The sequence below is a fragment of the Panthera leo genome, chromosome B1 (assembly GCF_018350215.1).
Source record: "Panthera leo isolate Ple1 chromosome B1, P.leo_Ple1_pat1.1, whole genome shotgun sequence".
In the NCBI taxonomy this organism is placed as follows: domain Eukaryota; kingdom Metazoa; phylum Chordata; class Mammalia; order Carnivora; family Felidae; genus Panthera; species Panthera leo.
Genome location: NC_056682.1, coordinates 86,241,261 through 86,268,827, shown reverse-complemented (window position 1 = coordinate 86,268,827; position 27,567 = coordinate 86,241,261). Strand labels below are relative to the sequence as shown.

Sequence of the window (27,567 nt, the reverse complement as noted above, 5' to 3'; positions counted from 1 at the left end):
GTTTACCTTATAAGGAAGGTCAACATTACCAAGTCGAAAGTGCCTGTTATCTTCCCCTCAGTTTCAACAAATAGTTCCCTGAACCAGAACAGTCGGTGTTAAAGATGGCTGGGCATTCAATCTTGCTGGCCGCTGTCTCAGTCTTGTCCGCCTGTCAACAAAGTAAGTCTCGGGCAGTGTGTGTGCGTGTGTGGCAGAGGGAGGGAGGTCCAGTTTTTGAGTTTCATACTTACTTGCTGGTGCCCATGAGTGTGTGAGTGCCTGCTCCACTCTGGGTCATCAGCGCCTCCTTCCCTGGGAACAGATTTGGAACATTCCAAGGATTAGTTCTCCCAAAGGGGACGTGGTAGGCTTTCAGAGCCCAGCGATTCTGCATTGTTTGTGGTTCCCACCCCCAGCCCAGTTCAAATGAGGGTAGAAGCGCACTAGCTATGAATGTGGAATGTGCCAGAGGAAACATTGTACCTGCTTGTAAACCGTGGCTGCCATTTCTGAAACACTGATCTTTTAATTAGTGTTTTCTTAAATAAACTGCCTATGGCAGGTACGAGAACCAGGTCTAAAAAAATCTGCAGAAACACGAGCTTCAGGTTAAGTCACGAATCTAACTTTTAAAGCACCGTCCCACTAGGATTATTTGATATCTCGACTGCCTGGTTATGTAAAGGGCATTTGCTCCACGGGGGTCACATTTGCTCGGTTCTTATCATCTTATCCATGATCACCAACTTAACATGCTAAATGGGGAAAAGAGTCTGGGCACGGGTGAGCAAGACTCGGAACCAACCATGCATACTTCTTTATTTTTCCAAGTGTGCTCCTACCAGGAAGGGGGCAGAGCTGAGGACTGCTCAGGGTGCATGGGATAAAGTCCAGGCCCGCATGCACACTTCATGTCTTGCCTAACCGGTCTGTTTTATGAGTTTATGAAACTGTTCTACCATAGGATACACATTTTGTGGTTGGATTCACAGTGTTTTCCGGAGTAGTGGAGTAGAGCAGGATTTTTATCGCCAACTAAAGCAACACTTAGGTCTCAAGTGCCCCTGTGCTGACCCCATGGTTCACATACCACTACACGTGAGCACTGCCGACCCCATGTGTGCCCTCATTCTGGTGCTGTGGGGAGCCCGGGAACAGGTCCACAGATGCCCCAGACAGAGCCTCTGTCAGCCTCACAGAGAGGTTTCTGTTTGCTGGTGGGTGCAGGGCTCCGTGGGAACTGTGGCCAGAGGTTAGGTGGGGGTGGGGAGAGGAGAGGAGACTGGGACAGTGGTGGCTGGTGGTGTTAGAAAGCAGAATTGAACTGGGTAAAATGTCAAGATCTTATTGGTTTATGGGGTGCCTGGGTGGCTCTGTCGTTAAGCCTTCGAGTTCGGCTCAGGTCATGATCTTGAGGTCCGTGAGTTTGAGCCTTGCGTCGGGTGGGGTGCTGACAGCTCAGAGCCTGGAGCCTGCTTGGGATTCTGTGTCTCCTTCTTTCTCTGCCCCTCCCTTCCTCACATTCTGTCTCTCTGTCTCTCTTAAAAATCAATGAAGATTAAAAAAAATTTTGAAGATCTTATTGGCTTTATTCAATGAGTCCTGAATCAGGCAGCATCCCATCTAGCAGGTAGAAAGGCGCTCTGGAGAGTTGTGCAATGTGAAAGACTTTTACAGGCAGAAGGGGGCAGAACAGGAAGTTGCTAGTTTGTGATTATTTGTGGCAAAGGTCATCTTCTTTTAGGGAATGGCAGGAGTCGGTCAGGCAGATTGCCTCTGTGGTGCTAACCACGTAATTCCAGATTGGCTGGTTTAAGATTCCACTTTTGGGAGAGGTTGAAACCATAATTAAGTGAGGTGTTATGTCTAGGATTGGTGATGTTAGCATAGATGACTCCCTTTTGGGCCTGTTGTCTCTTTTTTTAACAGTGATAGACAGGGAACATTTACTGGTTGGGTGGGGGAGAGAGAAAGAGGGAAAGAAAGAAAGAAAGAAAGAAAGAAAGAAAGAAAGAAAAAAAAAGAAAGAAAAGACATAACTGGTTGGCATTAAGAACCAGAATTTGCTGCTTCTACAGAAGTCTGGTGTTTATGGAGAGGGGGCCCCATATACCATGGTAGAAGCAGGTTGAGTTTTGAAGATAGACAATCCCACATCTGTCCAGTTCAGACACTTAACAAGCTGGGTGCGCCTGGCCAGGATATTCTGTCCTTCAGTGTCCTCATCAAAGAAGGCTAAGCAGGGGTGCCTGGGTGGTTCAGTTAGTTGACTGTCTGACTTTGGCTCAGGTCATGGTCTCGTGGTTTGTGGGTTCAGGCCCCATGTTGGGCTTTGCACTGACAGCACAGAGTCTGCTTGGGATTCTGTGTCTCCCTCTCTCTCTGCCCCTCCCTTGCTAGTGCTTCCTCTCTCTAAACACACACACACACACACACACACACACACACACACACACACACACATTAAAAAAAGGAGGGTCAAACAGGACACTGGGTGAGAAGTGCCCACCAGTATCCTTGGCCTGGGGTTGGTACTCAGCATGACTAGTCCCCATCATCACTGCTTCCCCACAGAAGGAAGCTGCTGCTGGACTGAGAGGCAGCCACACGATGGGAAAGAAGGCTGGCTGCGGCTGGGGAAGGGTAGGTGGCATGGTGGGACAGGAAGGGTTCTCGATTCACTCTCCCTGGCACGCATGTGCTCCTCTGGAGAAAGTGAAGGAGACAGGAAAGACAGGCCAACCAAAAGTAGAGTATTCTCAAGTAGTTTTTTTTTTTTAAATGTTTATTTATTTTTGAGAGAGAGAGAGAGGGAGAAAGACAGAGCATGAGCAGGGGAGGGGCAGAGAGAGACACACAGAATCTGAAGCAGGCTCTGAGCTGCCTGCACAGAGCCCGACATGGGGCGTGAATTCATGAACCACGAGATTGTGACCTGAGCCAAAGTCAGATGCTTGACTGGCTGAGCCACCTAGGCACCCCTCAGGTAGTTTTAAAGTGATGTTAGGAGGGGAAAGAAAATTGACGCACTCCAGAAAAGGTAAAAGAGCCTTTCTGTCCTCATCCCGTTATCCCCGCGGTAGCCATAGTCTCTCTAAGGCCCCTGACCTGAAAGAACAGAGAGGGGCTTCTCCTCCTTGGGACTGTGCTGGCCCAACTGAATCCTTCTGCCTGCAGCTGTGGGTGGGCTGGTTGGGGAGCATCCAAACAGCTCTGCCCCTGACTGAAGCTCTTTCCTCACATTTGCTGCCTTTACAGACAGGTGCAACCAGGTGCTATGAATAGCCGTGAGGGAGAGAGCCCTTCCTAAGCTTTCGCGTAGTCACAGCTTCATCTCGAAGCTCTGGGTTCTTGCACCATCGCCAATGTGTAAATCAAGGAGTGCACATCTTTCATGGTTCCCTTCTTACAGATGGAAGCAAGAAGCCTTACCGAGTGTTTTCTCCAAGGCTGTGGAACAACTTAGAAACAGTGGGAGCAGCGGGGTGCAGATCGGCAAGGGCCTGCAGATTTTCTCGGCTGCAGTCAGATCTCCTTTCTGGCTCCAGGCGGACCCTTGAGTTATTGGCCCCTCTGGATTTATGCTGCCTTGAGAGGATTTAGCCCGGGGTTGGAAACAGTGCTCAGTCTCCCACATTTTCGGTCTCTTCACTGTGCTCTCTCAGGCTTCAGGGATGCCACTGCAGTTTGAATGAGAGACTCTAGTCCTAAGTATTTACACCCTTTTAGACATTCAGCTACAGCTTTTAGATCCTGAGCAACAGTTTATTCATAGCAGAGAGGAATTCAGGGGGAGGGAAGAGTCCCGCTCTGTGAGGCCTTACTAACCCAGGCTCGCTATTTACTGACTTGTCAGAGGGGAGATCATATTGTTTCTCTGGAGGAAATGCATCACACCTGATACTGTCACACAAGCTAAAAACTTGGTGTGGAAAAGGAAACTGGTATTGAAACATTAGCAAGTAGGAAAGGGACATGGAGGTATTAAGATAAGTGAGACCAGAAGAGCGTTGGAGGGACCTGGAAAGGAACTGTGGCTGGAAGACATCATCCGAAGGGAACTAATAGGCCCCAGCGCTAATCATGGTGTAAAAGGAGGGCGAGAAGGACAGGAGGTGAGAATAACCGACCAAGGAGGAAGTGTGGGTCCAAAAGTGAATGAGGTTTACGGGATTGACCGTCAGATGTAAGTGACTCCAGCACAGGGTTGGATGATCTAATGCAACAGCTGTGGCCAATGAAGGACAATAAAGTCATGATCATTTTATAGTAGTGAAACTGAGTCACACAGGAAGCCATCATCCTCCAAAGTTTTCTTGTGACCCTCCCTCCTGCCTCTCATCATGTCCAGGCAGCCACTGATCCGTTTTAGGTCACTGCGGATTCATTTGCATTTTTGAGAATTTTATGTAAATGAAACTGTACAGTAATATTCTCTTCTGATCTTGCTGCTTTCATCCAACATAATTAGTGTGAAGTTCATCCATGTTGTTTCATGTATCAATAGTTAATTCTTTTTTTTTTTTAAGTTTATTCATTCATTTTGAGAGACAGAGACAGAGTAGGTGAGTGGGGGAAGGGCAGAGAGAGGGAAAGAGAATCCCAAGCAGGCTCTGCACTGTCAGCCCAGAGACCTACGTGGGTCTCAAACTCATGAGCCGTGAGATCATGACCTGAGCTGAAACCAAGAGTCAGACGCTTAACCGACTGAGCCACCTAGGCGCCCCAACAGTTCATTCCTTTTTACTGTCTTACAGTATTCCTCTTATATAGATATGGCACATATACCACAATTTGTTTATCCATTAGTTTGTTGATCAACATTTGTGTTAGGGTTCTCCAGAGAAGCAGAAACAATACAGCAGATGCACACACACAAACACACACACACACACACACACACACACACACACACTCACACAGAGGCATTTATTTTTAAAAATTGATTCATGCCACTGCGGGGGCTGGAGGCTCTGAAATTTGCAGGGTGGGCTGGAAGGCTGGAAATTCCAGCAAGAGTTGTTGCAGTATTGAGTCTCAAGGCAGTGTGGAGGCAGAATTCTTTTTTCTTTGGGTAATGTCCATCTGTTCTCTTCAGGCCTTCAACTGATTGGATTAGGCCCACCACATCAAGGAGTGGCTTTACTCAGCGTCTGCTGATGTAAATGTTCATCATATTCAAAAAATATCTTCGCAGAACCATCTAGATTGGTGCTTGACCAAACAGCTGGGCACCACGGCCTAGGTTACTTGACACAAAATTAACCATCACAGAGTTGTTCCTAATTTTTGGCTATTATGAATAAAGATGCTATGAATATTTGTGTACAAGTCTTTGTATGGACATATAATTTAATTTTTCTCGGCGAAATCACTAGGAGTGGAGTGACTGGCTATACAATCTATGTATGTCTAAGTAAAAAATCCCTTCCAAATGGTTTCCCAAAGTGATTATACCATTTTACACTCCTGCCAGAGTCTTTGAGAATTCTAGTTGTTCTTATAGCCTCACCTGTCTTTTTTAATTGATATGGTCTGTCTTTTGAATTTTAAACATCTTAATACGTATGCAGTGGTATCTAATTATGGTTTGAATTTGTGTTTTTCTAATGAATAGTGATGTGCCACATTTTAATTGTTAATTCCTCTATACTTGCAGGTTATTTTGCTTTGCATGTAGGAAAGGCAAGATTAAAATACAAAGTTACACCCCCAGCAGTCTCTGGGTCACCAGAGTTTGAGAGAATATTTCGTGCACAGTAAGTAATGCTTCCTCCACCCTTCAGTGGTCACATATAGACGATTCCGATCAGGGGAAAGATGTGCAGAGAAGATATCTCATTGTAACAAACCAGTCTTCACAGCCATGCCCCTTCTCATGATGCTCAAAGCTTGAAGTATTTAGTACATGAAGCCTTTATCCACCTATGTTATGAATTCAGAGGATGCATTTACAGAAAAGGCAACGATCTTAAGAATGACTGGTATACACCTTTAAGCACGGCAGTTTGGTTAAAGAGCCCCTCCAGTACCCTTAGAATTCAATAGCCTCAAGCTGGATTAGCTATGACATCCATCTTCTATCTTAATTTCTCCTTTCTCCTTGAAACAGAGGTGGGTCATTATCATCCTCTGCCCATGAACCATTTCCTGAAATCCAAAGCGTGTAAGAATGAGAAAGCTTCCCATTTCATACAGACTTGTAGTGATTTTGATCATCTTGTCTTTTCAGATCTCTACAGAATGTTCCGCAGCAGCCACACCATGAGTTTGGTTGCTGCAGATGCTAGGGCTCCCTTTTTATTTCAATCCCCCAGATAAGTGCTTTTAGAAACATTGCACACGTCACCATTTATATATCATTCTATTCTTTTGTTAACACTGTGGGATTTTTCATCTCTGTCATGAGTGACGTGGGCCTATAATTTTCCTTTCTTATATGATGTTTGTCCCATTTTGATATCAAGATTATACTAGTCTCATGCAATGAGTTAGAGAATTATTCTCTCAGAGAATTTTAATAAGATTGGAAGAGTGTGTTCCTTCCAAGTTCTTAGAATTTGCCTATAAAATGATCTGAACCTGGTGTTTTCCTTGTGGAAAAATGTTAAACTATGGAATTTTATTTCTTTAATGATAAGTGGGTTATTCAGCTTTTTATACATCTTGAATCACTCTGGGCAAGTCATGATCCTTGAGCTGACAGCATTGTTCTCTTGTCCATCTCTTTGCTTCAACAGGGGTTGCACAGACTACTCTCTAGGCTTGAGCATTGGGATGAATACTACTGTTGGTAGAAGAGATAGTTTTAAGAGATGCATAGACATAGATTTTTTTCAACAAAATTTTATTGTGGTAAGAACATGTAACATGAGCTATATACCTTCTTAAAAAATTTAAATGTATAAAACATTGCTGTTACTAGAGATACAGTGTTTTACAGCACATCTCCAGAGCTTGATCTCTTACTTCACTAAAACTTTATGCCCAAGATATGATTTTCAGTAACAGTGAACAACATGATGACAAAGTCATGTCCATTTCAATTGTCTTTGAATCTTTATGATTATGTCAAGTGGAAAGTATTGGTTTGGTCCCAGTATGTCCCAATTCTAATATTTATTTGTATCAGAGTAATGCATGTATGTGGTCTGAAAATCAAGTGAGATTACGTGCCTGAAAGCAACAGATAACTCTCCTTACTGCCAATCTAGCCTTAGAGACAACCATTGGCACACTTGTGACTGGCATTTTTGGCATTTACTTCCATATTTCTAAGCACTATGCTTTCACTGTTATTTATTGATTCACAATTTTTAGACATTATCAATCAGCTTCCTTTTATGGGAGAAAGAATTTCATGTTTCTCCACTTCCTCTTTTCTTTACGTCTACCCTCCAGTACATCACTTTGTTGAGTTAAATCAATAGCCAATGTTTATATTATTCTAATTATAAGTAACGTTCAAAGCTGAGTCCAATAATATACTATGATTTCATCTCCTTGTGAATTTTTTGTTTTACCTGGGATTAGTGACTGCTTCATTGTTTATTTGTTTGCTTAGTTTCATCCTCAAATCTTTAACAGAACTGAAAGTCTCCTCTTAATACATTCAGATACATTAATCTAGTAATGCCATTTTTTTTTTTTGGATTATCTCTGTTAGAGTCCTTTTTTTTTTTTTTTTTTTTTTGAGTCCTCAATCTTTCTGCTCCCATCTGGAGGTTGCTCTTTAAATGTGCTACCTGCTGTCATTGTGGGGCTTTTTGTCATCATCCTCAGGAATTTCCCTTATATTTTCTTGATTTGGATCGCCTGTTTCCTGGATCTTCTATTTTCCTATTTATTGGCTTTCTCTCATTTTGGTGGAACATACCTTGCAGTTTTCTGAGAGAGGGTGAATAGTTGGTCAAATTTTGAGACTTTCCACTTCTAAATATGACTTTATTCTGCCTCACAGTTGATAGATGGCTTGGTTAGGCATATATTTCTATGTTAAAAATCCTTACTGTCAGAATTTTGAAAATATTCCTCTTTTATTTTCTAATTTCCACTGATATTGTTGTGATGTTCTGTGCTATGCTGATTCTTGATTTTTTGTTTGGAAACTGTGCAAGCTTTAGGATCTTCCTAAATCCCAGTGTCCTAAGATGGTATGGTTCTGTGCTTGCTTGGAGGCATTTGTCTTCACTATGCTAAACCTTAGATGAGACTTTTTCATGTCTTGAAAACTCACGTCTTTCTGTTCTGGAATTTTCTAAAAATATTTTTACCCTGAATTTCCTCTTCTTCATTTTCTCTGTTCTTTTATTCTTAAAATCTGTATTAGTTGCATGTTGATCCTCGGACTGGTCATCTAGTTTTCTTTTATCTTCGGTTTTTCATCTTCTTGGGTTTTTGTTCTTTCTGGGAAATTTCTTGAACTTCTGTTTACTGATCTTTTGTGTATTTTATGTATGTATGTATGTATGTATGTATGTATGTATGTATGTATGTATTTAAATCCAAGTTAGTTAACATACAGTGTAATAATAATTTCAGGAATAGAATTTAGTGATTCATCACTTACATATAACACCCAGTGCTCATCCCAACAAGTGTCCTCCTAAATGCCCCTCACCACTTAAGCCCTTCCCTGCCCAACACCCTGCCAGCAGCCCTCAGTTTGTTCTCTGTATTTAAGAGTCTCTTATGGTTTGGTTCTCTCTGTTTTTGTATTATTTTTGCTTCCCTTCCCTTATGTTCATCTGTTTTGTATCTTAAATTCCTATGGTATTTGTGTTTCTCTGACTGACTTATTTTGCTTAGCATAATACACTCTAGTACCATCCACATTGTTGCAAATGGCCAGATTTCATTCTTTTTGCTTGCCAAGTAATACTCCATTGTATATATATACCACATCTTCTTTATCTATTCATCAATCGATGGACATTTGGGCCCTTTCCATACTTTGGCTATTGTCAATAGTGCTGCTATAAACATTGGGGTGCATGTGCCCCTTTGAAACAGCACACCTGTATCCCTTGGATAAATGCCTCGTAGTGCAATTGCTGGGTCATAGGGTAGTTCTATTTTTAATTTTTTGAGGAAGCTCCATACTGTTTTCCAGAGTGGCTGCACCAGCTCACATTCCCACTAGCAGTGCAAAAGGGTTCCCCTTTCTCCGCATCCTCGCCAACATCTGTTGTTGCCTGAGTTGTTAATGTTAGCCATTCTGACAGGTATGAGGTGGTATCTCATTGCGGTTTTAATCTGTATTTCCCTGATGATGAGTGATGTTGAGCATTTTTTCATGTGTCTGTTAACCATCTGAATGTCTTCTTTGGAGAAGTGTCTATTCATGTCTTTGCCCATTTCTTCACTGGATTTTTGTCTTTTGGGTGTTGAGTTTGATAAGTTCTTTATAGGTTTTGGATAGTAACCTTTATCTGATATGTCATTTACAAATATCTTCTCTCATTCCATTGGTTGTCTTTTAGTTTTCCTGATTGTTTCCTGTGCAGAGGTTTGTTTGTTTTTTTTTTTTTTTTTTCTTGATGAGGTCCCAATAGTTCATTTTTGCTTTTGTTTCCTTTACCTCTGGAGACACGTCAAGTAAGAAGCTGCTATGGCCAAGGTCTAAGAGGTTGTTGCCTGTTTTCTCCTCTAGGATTTTGATGGCTTCTTTTCATCCATTTTGAGTTTATTTTTGTGTATGGTGTAAGAAAGTGGTCTGGGTTCATTCTTCTGCAGGTCACTGTTCAGTTTCCCCAACACCATTTGCTGAAGAGACTGTCATTTTTCCACTGGATATTCTTTCCTGCTTTGTCAAAGATTAGTTGGCCATATGTCTGTGGGCAGATTTCTGGGTTCTCTGTTCTGTTCTATTGATCTATGTGTCTGTTTTTGTGCCAGTACCATACTGTCTTGATGATGACAGCTTTGTAATACAGCTTGAAGTCTGGGATTGTGATGCCTCCAACTTTGGTTTACTTTTTCAGGATTTCTTTGGCTATTTGGGGTCTTTTCTGGTTCCTTATAAATTTTAGGATTATTTGTTCTAGCTCTGTGAAGAATGCTGGTGTTATTTTGATAGGGATTGCATTGAATATGTAGATTGCTTTGGGTAGTGTTGACATTTTAATAATACTTGTTCTTTCAATCCACGAGCATGGAATGCATTCCTATTTTGTGTGTGTGTGTCTTCTTCAATTTCTTTCATAAGCTTTCTCTGCTTTTCAGTATATAGATTTTTCACCTCTTTGGTTAGGTTTATTCCTAGGTATTTTATAGTTTTTGGTGCAATTGAAAATGAGATCAATTCCTTGATTTCTCTTTCTGCTGCTTCATTATTGGTGTATAGAAAGGCAACTGATTTCTGTATATTGGTTTTATATCCTGCGACTTTGCTGAAATCATATATCAGTTCTAGCAGTTTTTGGTGGAGTCTTGGGTTTTCCACATAGAGTATCATGTCATCTGGGAAGAGTGAAAGTTTGACTTCCTCCTTGCCAACTTGGATGCCTTTTATTTCTTTGTGTTGTCTGATTGGTTACTGATCTTTTAAAAAAGTTTCAGATATCAATTTCAATTTCTAATAATTAATTTTTATTCTTTCATTTTTCTTTATTTTTTAATTTAAAAAGAAAAAAATTTTTTAACGTTTATTTATTTTTGAGACAGAGAGAGACAGAGCACGAACGGGGGAGGGTCAGAGAGAGAGGGAGACACAGAATCAGAAGCAGGCTCCAGGCTCCGATCTGTCAGCACAGAGCCCGACACGGGGCACGAACCCACCAACCGCGAGATCATGACCTGAGCCGAAGTCGGACGCCCAACCGACTGAGCCACCCAGGCACCCCTCTTTCATTGTTCTTTAGTTGTTGCTGCTGCTATTAAATCATCCCTTTTTTGTTTTATGGAGGCAATTTATTTTCTTATATCAGAGGACTTTAATAATAATATATATTTTTTAATGTTTATTTATTTTTGAGAGAGCAGAGACAGAATGCAAATGGGTTAGGGGCAGAGAGAGAGGGAGACACAGAATCCGAAGCAGGCCCCAGGCTCTGAGCTGTCAGCACAGAGCCCGACACGGGGCTCGAACTCATGAGCACCTCAATAATAATGTATTTTTTAATTCCATGTATCGTTTCTGCTTTTTCTTTTTGAAAAAAATTTTTTGGGACACCTGGGTGGCTCAGTCGGTGAAGCATCCAACTTTGGCTCAGATCATGATCTAACGGTTTGTGGGTTCAGGCTCCGCTTCAGGCTCTGTGCTGACAGCTCAGAGTCTGGAGCCTGCTTCGGAATCTGTGTCTCCCTCTCTCTCTCTCTGCCCCTCCCCCACTCACAGTCTGTCCCTCCCTCTCAAAAATGAATAAATGTTAAAAAAAAGTTAAAAAAAATATTTTAATGTTTATTTATTTTTGAGAGGGAGAGAGAGAGAGAGACAGAGCATGAGTGGGGAAGGGGCAGAGAGAGAGAGGGAGACATAGAATCTGAAGTAGGCTTCAGGGTCTGAGCTGTCGCACAGAGCCCGACGTGGGGCTCAAACCCACGAACTGCAAGATCATGACCTGAGTCGAAGTCAGATGCTCAACCGACTGAGCCACCCAGGTGCCCCCATCATTTCTGTTTTTTCTAAGTTCCTTCTTATTTGTCTATTTTGTCCCTTGCATTTCAATTTTATTTATTATTTGCCCCTTTAATATTTATTGAGCACCTCTATATATCTGGCATTGTGTGATATATCCAGTAGCTTGGGATGTATCAATGAAAAAATTAGATAAAGATCCTTGTCTGTTGAAGTTTATCTCATAGCCAGAAAAGACAGAAAATAAACCATAAGCAGATAATATTATAAGAAAATAATATATTATGCAAGAGGTGGTAAGTGTTAAGAAAGAAAAGAAAAAGGAAAACACACAGGGGTGGGTTGCTGGGGGGTGAGTCGGGGGTAGGTTGCTGCTTAGGGTGGTCGGTGTAGACCCCACCAAGGTAGCGCTTGAGCAACAGCTTATGCAGCAGGTAAGGGGGTTAGCCACATGAACACGCAGAGAAAACATTCTTGAGGCAGGAGGAATGACCAGTGCGAAGACCGTAAGTGGAAATGTCCCTGGTGGGTTAGCAAGGAAGTTAGTGTGGTTGAGAGAAGGAGCTGACAGAAAGTGGTAGGAGGGAAAGTCAGACAGGTAGTAGATGGACCACGTAGGGCCCTAAAGGCCATTGTAAGGCCTTTGGCTTTTCTCGGAGTGAAATGGAGAGTCATTATAAAGTTTTGAGCAGAGGAGTAACATGATTTTATATTTTATTTTATTTTTAAAGTTTTTATTTATTTATTTTGAGAGAGAGAGAGAGAGAGAGAGAGAGAGAGAGAGGGAATGAGCAGAGGAGGGGCAGAGAGAGGGGGACAGAGGATCCAAAGCAGGCTCTATGCTGACATCCGAGAACCCGATGCAGGGCTCGAGCTCATGAACCACGAGATCATGACCTGAGTCGAAGTCAGGCACTTAATTGACTAAGCCACCCAGGCACCCATGATCTTATACTTTAAAAGGATCACTTGGTCTGCTTTGCTGAGAACGGTCTATATGAAGGCATTGGGAGAAGCAGAAAATTCAGTTAGGAAGCTAACTTGAACCAGGGATGTAGCAGTAGAGATGGTGAGAAATGGTCAGATTCTGGATACGTTTTGAGGGTAGAGCCAAGAGAATTTCCTGACATAATAAATATGGCATGTGAGAAGCATCAAGAATGACCTTGGATTTTTGTTCTGAGCATCCTGGGAGAGATGAGAGAGACAACAGAGAGACAAGGCAGTGGGAGGAGCAGTTTTGGGGGGAAGACCGGGAGGCTCCTTTTGACATGTTGTGTCTGAGATGTGACTTATGCTACAGCTAAGGAGAGACTATAAGCATTGTCATCGGCTAAGCTACTCAGATCGTTTGTTCTTGCATCATAAACTGCCTCGTACATTGTTTACACATCTAAGTGGAGAGAAGCAGGGACGTGGGTATAAAAATCTGCATTTCAGCATAGAGATTGGAACCGGAAGTATAAATTCAAGAGTTATTGGCCATTGGCACACAAAGATGATTTACAACCATGAGATTGGAAGAAAGGTTTTTTTTTTTAATTTTTTTAGAAGAAATCTTAAGGGAGTGGGTGTAGACAAAGGAGAAGGGAGAGAAGAGGAGCAAGGACTGAACCAGCCTTAGAGGTCAAGAAGACAAGGGTCCAGCAAAGAGATCTGAGCAAAGGAGACCTTAGAAGCTTTACTCAAATATCAAGTGATCCTCGGTTGGCTATCTGTGCAAATTTAGTAAAGAGCATCAGAAAATGATGGGACTCTGTGTGCATGGGTGGGGCTCAGTAGAGTGGGCAGCTCACTAAAGGGTGATTGATGGGCAGCAGCTTCCTTTTGTAGAGTCCCCAAAGTCAGTATCTGTAGGTTATCTTTCTGGGACCATTTGGTTTCTCTAGGGAAAACCCGTAAGCCCCCTATGGGGGCAGGCAAGGATGGGATGAGGGAGGAGGATGGGTAAATAGGTCTCACTTCTAGAAACCTGAAAGTGTGGTGGGTGAACGAAGGAAGGTTCTTCCACTATGTAGTATGTAGGTTCACGTGGGTTCCAGTACAAGATTTTATCCTCACTCCCCCACCTCCCATTGTTCCTAGACCCCACGAGATTCTCTGGTTCTGGTTCTCTAGACGATAGACCTCCCATCTCCTGTGATGGGGTAGTAGGGGTGGGGATCAGAGGTGGAGGGGAGCTAAGGCACTCCTTATTATAGTCTGTCCACCAGTTCTTCTGTTTTAGGTTGGACTCACGGGTACCTGGTGCCCCCAATTCCTGAGTGTCCTGGGTTCTGGGATAAGCGGTGCATTAGTCTTCCTTGGACCTTCCTTGTGCAGGTGCTTAGGCTTCATCTGTCTGTGCTCTGTCAGCTCAGCTGCCGTTCCCTTGAGTGCCATCCTTATTCAGAAATTGACTAACGTCTCTCTTCCACTGTTGTGTCTACTCCCATTCTCCTTGTTCTTGACTTTGTATCTATTTTTTTTTTTCCTTTCCTGGCATTTTAGTGAGGTTTCAGGAGGGAGAAGAAATACACATGGGTTCAATCTGTCACATTTAGCAGGGAGTATGTATTCTCAACACTTCTGGACCATCCATTCTCCTGTTGGACAGAGGGAGGGTCTCATGCTCAGAGCCTTCAGCAATCAACAGCATCTAATGAGAACTTGGCAAATTTTGTTCTCATGGGATTTATTTTTATACTTATTCTTTATTTCGAAAGTGATATTCTTTTTCTACTCATAAAATTGCATTCTCCCTAATTTAAGGGAAAAAATAGTTGATTTATAGAAAGATAGTAAGTGGTATACGGAGATGTTAAAATGTTGACAGTGATATATGAATGCTTGAAGTTAGGGAGACACTGTTCTATTTATAAAAATCATCACAGGAGGAAATTCCACATCTTCCCACTTTGTCTTCTGTCAACTGAGAACATTCTGTTGGGGAGTGTTGGGCTTCCAGCACTCTAAATCCTCGGGCCGCTTCTGGTTCTGTTTGTTCTTACACTTTCCACAAATTTGATTTCTTTCAAGTTATTGCTTTCTCCCTTCTCTTCTATCGCTGGACACCATTTCCAAATATTTCTCTTAAATGTCTGTTTATGAAAAAGTATACAAACCGAATTTCCTTGTTAGAAGTGTTTTGTTTGTTCTGTTTGATTAACCATGGCAGAATGAAGAGGGGTTAAAAAATAGTAGCCAATAATTGGGGTAGAGGGAGTGAGTTTGGAGTCATAAAATACCTTCAAGAGTACAGTAGTAATTGTCCTAGGTTTCTCTGAAGAGTGAGTGGGGATGGGCCTACTCACTTCCGTGAATTTCTTCTTAGATGTTCCATAGCACCAGCCCAAGTTCTTGCCTTAGGTTCTAAGGTTTAGGTAAATCAGGTAAAATCAGATTAAATTCATTGCTAGTAAAGCCATTTTGATTTTATCTGAGGTAGTTAGGGCAGGATCCCCTGGGATAACCAGGTCATTCCAAAGCCTATTTGGCTATAGGGTAGGCTTCCTTGAGCTCTGCAAATCCCTAAGAGAAAATGTACTTTCTTTTCTGGCTCTTCTGGACCAAAGCATTGAGTCCTTCAGCCTCCTTTGAACATCTTATGACCTTGGCTATACCAGAAATGCTGTCTTTTCCTCTACTCTTTTTTCCTGCTGCTTTTCCCTAAGTATGGCCAAGAAGCCTGGTGTTAGGGCTAATCCTGTCCCTAAGTGGAACCTGACGTCTTATAACAATCACTTCCAGGTCCCTCTCACCACCCCAGAAGTACCTATTTCCTGTCTCAACATCACCTCAGGTTGGATATTCATTTGCCAAGCAGAGATGATGATTCTGGAGCCCAGTTTACCCATGTTACCAGTCCCAGGTAACTTTAGAGTTAGAGTCCCCCATCCATTCCCACTTTCCTTCCTACCGTGAGGGCCTTAGAGACGACTTTTTCTAGAGTTTTGCAGTCTTTTGCCAGAATACACTTTTAAACTTGTGAACAAAGCAACTATAGTTTCAACAAGGGCCAGTCCTTCTTGTTATTGCTAAGCTTAGAAAATTCTATCTGGTCTAATTTGAGTACCTTGATCCCTTTAGATTGAAGGCTTTTATAAATCTCAAAAGTAGATCCAAGTAATACCTTGATCTTGTGGCAATTTAAGTACATTCCCTCTGATTCTATTCTCACCAGAAGAGACGAATAGCTGCTAATGACCCCACTCTTTTTCATACAGTTGGGGATCATTATCTTCATTATCTTTCATCTTCTGTATTTTGAGGCTAGGTAGTAATAATTCTTCAGCTTCTTCCCCCAAATTATGAAAAAATTTTGGTTGTTCTCTTTAGACTAAAATTTTTCATGTTATTTCTAAACCGGAAGCCTAGAAGTATATGCAGTGTCCCAACAATGGTTTCATTAGTGCTGGGTAAGATAGAAGGATTTCCTCTCACTTAGTTCTTTTAATGCATCCTTATTTGCTTAATATTGAACTACTCATTTCCTGTTCCAGAATTAGCCTGCCACAAGTAAACCCAATCATCCTGAATCTGAGTACTCTTCAGAAACATTTCCCTCTTCTTACTCTACTATAGCTGTAAATTTTGTTGCTGTTGTTATTGTTGCTTTTCCGCTTACTTTTTATAGTCATTTCAAATTCAAATCCTGAAAATTTGAAATTAAAACTAGTGGCTCTAACTTATGTCTAAAAACTTTGGAGAAAGGAAAATTCACAAAAAAATTTTTTCAGGTATTCTGTAACACTGGGATTATAGTGATGTGAGTCACCTACTTTTGTAATAGGTTAGTACAACAACAAATAAGTCAAATAAAAAACAGTAAACACATCTCCATTTTTCTTACAAGTGTACCCATCTTAGATATTAGCTGAATGCATAAGATGTATTTATCCACTGAATTAGAAAGGGCTAGGGATCCCCAAAGCCAGAGAATGACTCTAAATGATGAGTTCTTCATCCTTCTCCACAAACTGCCTGTATTCGTCAGTTTGGGCTGCTGTAACAAAATAACACAGACTGGGTGGCTTAAACAACACACATTTGTTTTCTCACACTTCTGGAGGCTGGGCGATCATGACCTTGATCTAAGATCAAGGTTCCCGCTGCTTGGATTTCTGCTGAGAGCTCTCTTCTCTGGGCTCACAGATGGCTGCCTTCTTGCTGTGTCCTCACTTGTCCTTTCCTTGGTGTGTGCATGCAAGCACAGACAAGGGGCTGGGCAGAGTGAGTCTGGTGGGTGTCAAGAGCTCTCTGGTGTCTCTTCTTATAAGGACACCAATCCCATTAGATCAGGGTCCCCCACTTCTGACCTCATTCTAGCCTTAATTACTTCCTTACTCCACATACAGCCACGCTGGATATTAGACCTTCATCATATGAATTTTGAGGGACACAAACATTCATGCCACCACCAAATAGCTCTTCACAAAAGCTGGGTGAGCCTCCGGAAGCGGGGGATGAGGAGCGGCAGGAATTTGGATGAGCTGCAAGCCTCACTCCCTCATCGGTTCATCCCTTTGCTTATCAGCGGCACCACTGAAGTGGTGGTTAGAGTCTTGCCCTCCTGCTATTAGTGGCAAATGTCCTCTGGTGTTCCCGCACAAGGGTTGCTTGACAAGGAGCAATTTAGATAGTTACGAATCTATATAGAAAGATTAACTTCAGCACCTTTCATCCCCGAGCCTTTTCTGAGCATATTAACCTGTTGCTCTGACCCTCGGCCAGTGTAATAATTGAAAAGACTTTGCAGGGTCAAAAGGCAGCAGACCGGGGCTGGGTCATCTGTTAATAGTGCGAGCTGCTCGTGGCGGTGTGCAGCCCGCTGCTTCAGAATGAGTCACCCAAACAGAAGGAGAAAGAAAAATGAGCAAACAAAAACTTGAAAGAGAAGAAGCTCCTACGAAGTCTCCTTTAAGTTGCCTCGTCTGTTTTTGTTTTTTGAAAGATGTCGTACCATTAGAAACGTACTATAGCTAATTAGGTTTTTCCCTTCAGTGCATGGTTCAGATTTTCTATGAACAAGATTGCTATACGCTGTGTCCTGTTGTGCGTTTAAATCTAATAGCAGAGATATTCACAAGTGTTTTAGGTCAGAGGTCTCCCAGATGACATGTACATGCTGAGGGCGAACTAAGTCATCCGCTGTGAGCACGAGGAAATGTTGGAGCTTCTATTTATATTTGCTCTTAAAGTCTCATTCTTGAATTTCTGTTTTGTGTGGGTTTTATAGTGTATGTGATATATTTTTCCAGCTGATTGTGTTTGCCGTGCTAAATGGATCAACCCCATAATCCCAGTGGTTTAACACAAGGGAAGTTTATGTTCTGTCCACGAAGTGTCCTATGTGGGTGCTCCTGGTTGAGTGGCCTTCCCCATGGTCATTGAGAGGCCTACGCTCTGTCCATCTAAGGGGTCTGTCCCCATCCGTGTCCTGAGAGTTCTCTCCACTCAACCAGGTGTGGGGGAAGGGATCTGGGCGCACCAGCTTCTTAATCATTTGGCTCAGAAGTGACACATTTCGCCTTCTCTTTCCATTGGCAAGAGATAGCCCCACCCAAATCCAGGAAGGCCGGGCAGCTACCGTATGGCACCAACTTCACATCATCTTTGTTGTAAAGCAGGCCATTTCTGTTTTTTGTGGGGTTATGCAACGATGAGCACTATACAATCAAAAACATTTGTAGACTAGCATTTTAGGAACTGCTAGATTTGGCTGTCGGGCCAACGTTTGATTCTTCTTTCCAAAATGAGCTGAATTTAGCGGCACACTTACTAAGACAGGGTCCAACGGCACTTAGTTTGGTACCGCCCTCGCGTCCAAGTGGGACCCCGCGGTGGCCACATGTCCTGAGCTCCGGGATCCCTTGGAGCTGGGGATGATCCATGAGGGGTTCCAGCAGCTTGAACTATTCAATCTCCATAGGCTCCTTCAGGTCATTCTTCATGGTGACTAGATCTTTTCAGTTGGCCTGGGGCTTTCTTGGTTTTAGCACTCAAAGTTCTGTGTCCCAGGGAACCCTCAGTTCTAGGCAGACCACTACAGTTTATCTGGGACTATCTTGGTTATAAAGTTCAAAGTCCCACGTTCTCAAAATCTGCTCAATCTAGGGCAAACTAGGATGATTCGTCCCCCTACTGTCTTTCTAGCTGCCTCTTTCTGTTATTGCCCCTGGGTAGAATTCGAGGCACATGGTGACACCTGTCTATAACAATAATAATAATTCTCCCTAATAATTTTATGGGAAATTTAGATGTCAAAAGAGCACAGGACTACTGAGCAAAGAGGGGTCTAACCAGGGAATGAGTAGATCGACTCGTTTCCCTCAGTGTGGACATGCAGGAAAGGGGACAGTCTATCAGTGGTCACAATCGGCTTATACCCTCTCTTCCCACATAAATGGAAATGGACACAGCTGCTGCCAGCTCTTTTCGGTCCCATTTGGAGATTTTCCCTGAGGATCTCCTATAGAAAGAGGACAGAATACATCTTCATGTCCAGAAGAGACCAGAAATTATTCTCATTTTGGTCTTCTTGTCAATGTAACTGTGAGTAGCCACTGATAGGATTATCAAGAACAGATTTTCAGAGTTTGGTCCCCTTGAGTTAAACAATGTTTGTGGACAACTCACTGTGAACAGCTATCTTGGGACATATCCAGGCGTGAACCATTTAACTGAGGTGGCAGAAAGACATGGTCACATGCTGGAGGAGGGTGGAAGAGGTCATAATGAGCAGGTAGAATGGGATGCAAGGTATTTCAAGGCCAAGTAATACCTGGTCTTCTCAGCAGGCAGCTGCAGAGAAGACCATCCGCAAATAGCAGGGCCCCAGGGCTAGCCATCAGAGAATTATTTTCAATCTGTTAGATGCTATTAAGAAATGAACAAAGCCTCATTTCAGAGGGACTAGGGCTTAAGGCAGGCCATCAAACGAGGGGCCAGGGGAAAAGTAGAATGAGCACAACTAAGACCTGAGGTCAGGGCAAGACCAACAGTGAGGAGCTGCTTATAGGGGACAAAAGGACTCTTTTTTGGGTGCTGAGCTGCCCAGGCTCTACCCTCAGGGAGCATAAATGCAGTTAACATTTACACCTGTGCCTGAATCTCAATGGCTTCTAATCACCCCTGCTCACCTAGGACCTCAGCACCCCTCCCCCTATCTTCTGGGATACTCCCTTCTCCCATCTTCTGGGTTACTTCCGGGAGCCCCAAGGGGATGTGCACAGGGATGCAGCCCCTGCTGGTAGGCACTTTAAGGGAGGGATTGTGCCACTGTCCTGCTAGAGTCTTACCCGGAATCCTGTGGATGCAAGCCCCATTAGCTTTCAGAGCTAAGTGTTTTGGGGACCCAGCCCTCAAGTGGAAGTCTTAAAAAGTTGGAGTGCTCTAGGTCCTCCGGGAGAAGCTAGGAGTTGAGGACTCCCACCTGGTGATACAGTGCTGTGCTGGGGATGGGGTTTATGGTGAGAGCGTGTCTCCATCTTTCCTACCTATTTCAGTGTGGGTATTTTCTCCTTGCCTGCATTGAAGGAGTCACAGCTGGTTTCGGGATTTCTTTCAGAGGGAATTGCTCTGTGTGTGGCTGTGCGATCAGCGTATCCGTGGGAGGAGGGAAGTTCAGGAGCTACCTATGTCGCCATCTTGGTAGCAAAAGCAACACAAAACAATTTTTTTTTTTTTAATTTGGGAAAAAAAAAAAGAGCCACTCATGGTGACCTCGGATAGAAGATGCAGATCTTCAAGAACTGGTATCAACTATTTCTAGGTCAATTGCCTCATAACCTTAAATACTCAAGCTTTAAGGAACACTGTGGTATCATTTCTAATTCTGTCTAATTATGCTGCTTCCATCAGGATCAACTCAAGACCTCATTACGAATTATATTAAAGCTCTTTCTGGTTGTGATATTGTCAGCAAGGAGCACAGTCAACCTAACTAAGATCACTTGGGGGCGTAGCACGGGAAGCATGAATATAATTCATCTCCTTTCCCTTTGCTAGGTGCAGATGAATTATAGTTCCCAGAGAACTATTCCTTTTCGCTTAAAATAGTATCAAAATTTCCATCCACCTCTTCTATGAATAGAGGCAATTTGAATTGACGTTAGGACGGAACTTGGAATCTGGCGATGACATAGTCCGTTTGATTCTCTGCAAGGCATCAGTCAGCTTGTGCTCTCAGGTCTTAGTTTGTTCCTCTGTAAAATGGGAGTGAAAAATACTTATAGACTTCAGGAAATTTTACAGGAATTATTTAAAACCATTTTTTGGGGCGCCTGGGTGGCTCAGTCAGTTGAGCGTCCGACTTCAGCTCAGGTCACGATCTCACGGTTCATGAGTTCGAGCCCCACGTCAGGCTCTGGGCTGATGGCCCAGAGCCTGGAGCCTGCTTCCGATTCTGTGTCTCCCTCTCTCTCTGCCCCTCCCCCATTCATGCTCTGTCTCTCTCTGTCTCAAAATAAATAAACATTTAAAAAAATTAAAAAAAAACCATTTTTTAACTGCTGAGTAACTCAATCGAAAGGCAATGAATGTGTAGGAATTTTGGGAAGAAATTTCATTTACATAAGTTGCGTTATTTTCTGGGTTCTGTAGATAGGATACAGAATGAATTTTAGCCTTAGAATCAGGACCATCTCAAGGTCTGTCTTTTGGAAAAGAGGTATAATTCATTCCTACTACTGGTGGTTTACCTGTAGGAGAGTGATTCTTGGCCCTGGTCTAAGATTTAAACAATCTTTGAGTCTTACCTTGGAAGATTCATTTTACATGGAAAGACATGTATGTAATTCTTACATATTTTTATAAGAAGAGATTAGACATTTACCTTCAGATGAAAGCTTAATGCTTTGGTGTTTAGTTTTGTCATAATATAACCCATGTCTTTATTTTTTCCTGCAGACAAAACTGTGTGGAGTTTTACCCCATATTTCTGATTACATTGTGGATGGCTGGATGGTATTTCAATCAAGGTAATTTTAGAATACAGTCAACTCTGATCTAATGATGACTGTGGTTCTTAGAACCATTAAGGAACAGACATGTAACCATACATCTTCTGATCCTAGAAATTGTTTTAAACAAAATAAGCCATGTCTATGTGCATCAGAGAGCACTTGTTCTAAAAATAAGTTAATTTTGGGGGTGCCTGGGTGCCTCAGTCAGTTAAGCATCCGACTTCAGCTCCGATCATGATATCGCAGTTCGTGGGTTTGAGCCCCGCGTGGGCTCTGTGCTGACAGGTCAGAGCCTGGAGCCTGCTTCAGATTCTGTGTCTCCCTCTCTCTCTCTGCCCCTCTCCCGCTCACACTATGTTTCTCTTTCTCTCTCAAAAATAAACATTAAAAAAAATTAAAAAAATAAAGATAAATTAATTTTGGCTTCATTTCAATTTAATTCAGTAATTAAAAAAAAACCAACTTGAAACAAACTGCTGGGCACTCCCAGATGAAAATGACATGAGTTTGTCTTCAAATCTGATTCCTTAATTCTAGTTTATCTGCAACAATTCACCCTAATCATTATAGCTATTATTTATTGAGCACATACTATGTGCCAGAAACTATTTTAAATAAAAAAAAAATAATGTATTTTTATTTTATTTTATTTTTTGAGAGAGAGAGTGGGGAGGGGCAGAGGGAGAGGTAGAGAGAGAAAATCTTAGCAGGCTCCATGCCCAGTGTGGAGCCTGATGCGGGGCTTGATCTAACGACCCTGAGATCAGGACATGAGCCGAAATCAAGAGTCAGATGCTTAACCAACTGAGCTATTCAGGCGCCCCCGTTTTAAATTTTTATACGTATCCTACTTTATAGACGAGGAAACTGAATCACAGATAATTTGTCCAACTTAACATTTATCAATGTAGGAGAAAACTGGATTTCAAGTACAGGCAGGGTCTATAGGTATTCCGATAACCCATGTACCTTTTCTTAAGTTCACAAGGATGTCGTGCTCCTGTATGTAGCAACTTTACAGACATCTACTTTCTGTTTGGCTGCAGATATCCCTGGAGAGCTGAAGGCTTAACCCAAACTCTGCCTGTGTCTTTAATGGGGTCAAGTATCACCAGCTACCTTAGTTGGAGAAACCCAATCTCTTTTGCTTTCTCGTTGCTTCATTTGGATCTGACAGTTGATTGCTAAGATTTCCCATAAACCCAAATCCAGTTGCTTTCAAAGGCAACCCCATCACTGTCTTCTTGTACTTTTTACTGTCAACTGAGGAACTTCAGATAAAATGTCCTCTAGAGGAAGACTTCTTAACTTTATCCCAACTCACATTTTTTCCCCTAAGGGCATGAATGAAGGGGTTGTTCCTTGTCAGGTAAGACTGCATTAACAACTAATAGGAAAAGTGCCTTTGATAATGGGACTCAGTCTCTGCTATTTGACCCTTTGGATTTCACTGTAATGGGCTGAATGAGGCCTCCTGTCAGACAAGGGTTTTCCGTCGTAATTTTCTTTTCCTTCTCTCTCATGAAAAGTTAAGCTGCCTATTAATTGCCCTGAATAGTCCTCATTGGCTTTGTGCGAGTTAAGTCATTAGATGGGGAGGTTAACTGTAGCCCACTCAGGATCTCTCCACTTCCTCCCTCGCATGCCGGGTGGCCCTACCCCCTCTCTTCTCAGCTCTTTGCTCAGCCCTCTCCTTCTCACCCGCTGGCCCCACGCACATGTCCTCCCTTCAGGGAGGCCTTCCCTGACCCCTTTCTAAAGGTGGCTCCGCTGTCCTCCCCTCCACCTCCCCGCCACGGTCCCATCCATCCCACTTCATTTCCTTCTCGATGCTTTCAAGTCTGTGATGTTCTTCTCATTTTTCTCATGGTTGTCTGTCTTTGCTGGTAAACTCTATAAAGGTAGGAAGCTTGTATCCATTTCAATGCTCACCCTGATCCTTAGAATAATACCTGGTATAGAGTAGAAACTAAAGAAAATGTTTGTGACCTAATAAAATAAGGAATTTCATTTTATCCAGGATATCAGAGCCTCACAGGTAGACTCCAAGTGTGCAAGAGGGCCCTGGCTATTTGCATCCGTTGGGTGCTGAGGAAGAGAGAGAGGGTCCCTGAATGTATGGAAGATATTGGCGTTTTCTGTTAGACCAGATGGCAGGTCATGCCGCACTTTACGTTTCTTTTAGGTAAAATTTGTATACTGTATGGTGAAATGCACAAATCATACATGTACCATTCAATGAGTTTTAACAAGTGTATACCCATCAAGATGCAGGACATGACCACCCAGAAAGTTTTCTTATGCCCCTCCTCGTCAGGTGCTCTCAGAGGCAGACGCTGTTCTGGTCTTTTTCATCATAGTTTCGTTTTGCCAATTCTAGAACTTTACATAGCTGGAATCATACAGCGTGACCTCTTGTGCAGTGCTTCATTCACTCAGCAAAATGTTGAGACTCACCATGTTGTTGCAAGTATCTGTGTCTTTTCATTGCTGAGTGGTATTCTGTGGTATGATTATCTCCATTTGGTTATCCATTCTACTGGTGGTAGGTTTCTGGGCTCTTTCCAAATCTAGGCTCTTATGAATAAAGCTGCAATGAACCTTCTGTACAAGTCTTTTTATGGAAAAGTGCTTTCATTTCTTTTGGGTAAATACATAGGGATGGAATTGCTGGGTGAAAAGTATATTTAGCTTCATAAGTAACTACCAGACCTTTTCCCAAAGTGGCTGTACTCCCACCAAGGGTGTATGAGGATTCCAACATCACCGACGTTTTGTGTTGGTGTGTTTAAATTTTAGCCATCCTAGTGGGTATGTGGTGGTGTCCTCTAATAGGGTTTTTTTTTGGTTTTGTTTTTAATTTTTTTAATATTTATTTATTTTTGAGAAAGATAGAGCATGAGCAGGGGAGGGGCCGAGAGAGAGGGAGACACAGAATCCGAAGCAGGCGCCAGGCTCCAAGCTGTCAGCACAGAGCCCGACGCGGGCCTCGAACTCCCGAACCATGAAATCATGATCTGAGCCAAAGTCAGACGCTTAACTGACTAAGCCACCCAGGTGCCCCTCTAATTGTGGTTTTAAGATGCGGCTTGCTGATATTGAATGATGTTGAATACTGAAACAACTCTCATGTGCTTATTGGTACATTTGTTTATCTTCCTGTATGAATAGTCCATTCAAATATTTTGCCCATTAAAAAAAATTAATTTGTTTTCCTTTCATGATTGAATTGTCAGCGATCTGTATATATTTTGGACACGTACAAAGTTTGTAAGTTTTTTTCCCTCAGTTTTCATATTGCACTTTGAGACCCTGCCATCATATCCTGTATCTTCTCTATTTTTTCTCTATAGTTTTTGCTACCTGTCTGGGTCTGGTGTACATATATGCCCGTCACCAGTATTTCTGGGGATATTCAGAAGCAGCTAAAAAAAGGTAAGGAGAACGTTAAGGGTTGGGTGTTTAGGCAAAAGTGGCAGGATGGAGTCTGAATTAGCTTCCCGCTCCTGGGAATAGTAGTAGCCCTGAGGGTTGTGTTTGCAAAAGTCATCTGCGTTGCCCGAGGCCATTCTGTCCAGGCCCCGCCCTACTGGGTGCAAGGCAGGAACATCAAGTACAAACTGTGCCCTGAACGGGCACTTCTGGCCACCACACTTTAAATCCTTGCAAAAATTGTGTGCTATCTCCAAAAAGTGGCAAAGGAAATAATTCGTCCCGGTCTTGATAATCCTTTGAATGTTCAAAGGAGCCAATTAATCTCTGTGCCTAGGCATCCCCCTTGAATTCATGTGATGAATCAAAATTTTCAAACGGCAAAGACATGGAAGTCCTGGGCGGTGTCCACGTGGAGCTGCCTGCTTCAGGAAGACGCCTCCCTTCATCCCTGCAGCTGCTGATCACCTTTCTGCCTCACGTCCACCCTGCAGGATCACCGGGTTCCGGCTGAGTCTGGCGATTCTGGCCTTGCTGACGGTCCTGGGCACCCTGGGGATTGCAAACAGCTTTCTGGATGAATACATGGACCTCAATGTCGCCAAGAAACTGAGACGCTTCTAACGTCCCCCCCTCCCTTTGCCCAAATGCTAGCAGAAGCTGTTTCCACCCTGAAGGTTATATGGAGTCAATCAATTTTTAAAAACAAAAGTCTTTCTTTTGTTTTCCTTGAAATGGCTTTGTAGGACCATACCTGTTAAGAGAATACATTCCTGTTTAAGAAGTGAAGTCTGCTCGGACGGGATGTATCCATATCCTCAGTGCAAGTGTGCAGAGCCCTGGTTTTGTATGTCTGCTAAAGTCATGACTGCTTGTGTGGGCAGGAAGCAGCCTGACCATGTGCTGGGCTTTCTGTGCGGCCACCACCATCACCTGCCTCTGAGATTACTTCTCTTTTGATGGAAAGTTCCAGACAGATGCTGATAAGGCAGCAAGCCCACTGCATCGGTGTAGGAAAGCAACAGATGGCCACACGTGGGGGAAGTCAGGCAAACACAAAGAGTAGCCAGAGAAGAGAGTCATCAACGAATAGCACAAAACAAATCTGGTTGTGAAATTTACTTTATAAAGAAAAAAGGGAAAAGGAGGGGGAAAGGCCTATCATTTTTAAGAAATCTTTCAGAGACTAGTGCTCGGTGAATGTCCTTGCCCGGGGCAGGGGAAGGAGGGCCATGGTCACAGCTGGAGGGAGGGCTGGGTTCCACTGTACTTCCTGTGTCATGTGGGGTGTGGGGTCGGGGCAGCCGTTGGGACCCTGATGTGCAGTCTTTGTGTGGCACAATACAAATGACCTTTCTTTATTTTCCTCATCTATAAAATGGGAATGCGTTCACCCCCAGACTTCAGGGACTTTAACAAAAGGGAGTTATGAGCACATATGACACATTTTAACATCAGGAAAACGGCTCTCTGTCAATTTCTCTAAAGAAATTTGGACACCCTTGAGTCTGTTTTGAGCATCTTCAAGGAGCTGTTTATTGGGACTTTCCTTTTTTGTGGGTACAAAGGAAGTTTAAAAAAAATTTTTTTTAAACATTTATTCATTTTTGAGAGACAGAGACAGAGTGTGAGTAGGGGAGGGGCAGAGAGAGAGAGGGAGACACAGAATCGGAAGCAGGGTCCAGGCTCTGAGCTGTCAGCACAGAGCCCAAGGACTGTGAGATCATGATCTGAGCTGAAGTTGGACGCTTAGCCCTTAAATGACTGAGCCACCCAGGCGCCCCAAAGGAAGTTTTAAGGACTATGAATAGGGGCGTCTGGGTGGCTCAGTCGGTTAAGCGTCCGACTTCAGCTCAGGTCACGATCTCGCGGTCCGTGAGTTTGAGCCCCGCGTTGGGCTCTGGGCTGATGGCTCAGAGCCTGGAGCCTGCTTCCGATTCTGTGTCTCCCTCTCTCTCTGCCCCTTCCCCGTTCATGCTCTGTCTCTCTCTCTGTCTCAAAAATAAACGTTAAAAAAAAAAAAAAAGACTATGAATAATAGGAAAATAAATAAAGGTAAACACTAGTGTTTCCAGAATAGTGGGAAAGACATTACAACTCTTTGCATCCCAAATAGCACTACTACATATTCCCAATACGCTGAGAACGTATCGGTCTGGGAACGGCGATATCTGGATACTAGTCTGGGTCCCCCACTCATTGGCTGTTTGATGTTGACTAAGGCACCTCATCCATGAGGTTAGTGGAACCAAGAGGTGGAGACCAGAGCCAGCCGGCACTAATCCGGTTCTCCCGCCTGCTGCTCAGGCTACCGCCGCGCTTTGTAGCACTCTGCCTGTCTTCCTTGGGAAAAATGGGGCTAATACTCACTAAAATGCTGTGTTTCTATGGTCTTTTTACACTTTCGTTTTCTCATCAGTTACAGTGACTTGTATTGTGACATTTTAATTGTTTCACACATTGAAGACAATAAGGAAGAAAGAATGCAAAATTTTGACCCTGAGGAACAATTACTGCGTAATCATATCCTTCGGAAGTAGGGAAAAGAACGCACAACTTTCCCAATCTTACACTTGAGGATTTATAAACAATTTCTATTTTGCATCTAAACTGGAGCTATTTAAAAAGGTA

General features: G+C 43.0%; 1 protein-coding gene across 1 annotated transcript; it reads left to right on the top strand.

Annotated features, from left to right (window-relative positions):
* Nucleotides 1-26,566, top strand: MGST2 (microsomal glutathione S-transferase 2). The gene is made up of 5 exons (XM_042935445.1): nt 1-162; nt 5,642-5,741; nt 21,449-21,519; nt 24,858-24,939; nt 25,431-26,566. The coding sequence occupies exons 1-5, from the start codon at nt 105-107 to the stop codon at nt 25,558-25,560; spliced, it is 441 nt and encodes a 146-aa protein (XP_042791379.1). The 5' UTR covers nt 1-104; the 3' UTR covers nt 25,561-26,566.
* The last annotated feature ends 1,001 nt before the right edge of the window (nt 26,567-27,567 follow it).

Excerpts from the sequence above, each read along its gene's own strand:
- MGST2 (XM_042935445.1), top strand. The coding sequence starts at position 105 with ATGGCTGGGCATTCAATCTTGCTGGCCGCTGTCTCAGTCTTGTCCGCC. Across the intron at positions 5,742-21,448 it reads GAGAGAATATTTCGTGCACA|ACAAAACTGTGTGGAGTTTT; the intron begins GTAAGTAATGCT and ends TTTTTCCTGCAG. Across the intron at positions 21,520-24,857 it reads TGGATGGTATTTCAATCAAG|TTTTTGCTACCTGTCTGGGT; the intron begins GTAATTTTAGAA and ends TTTTCTCTATAG.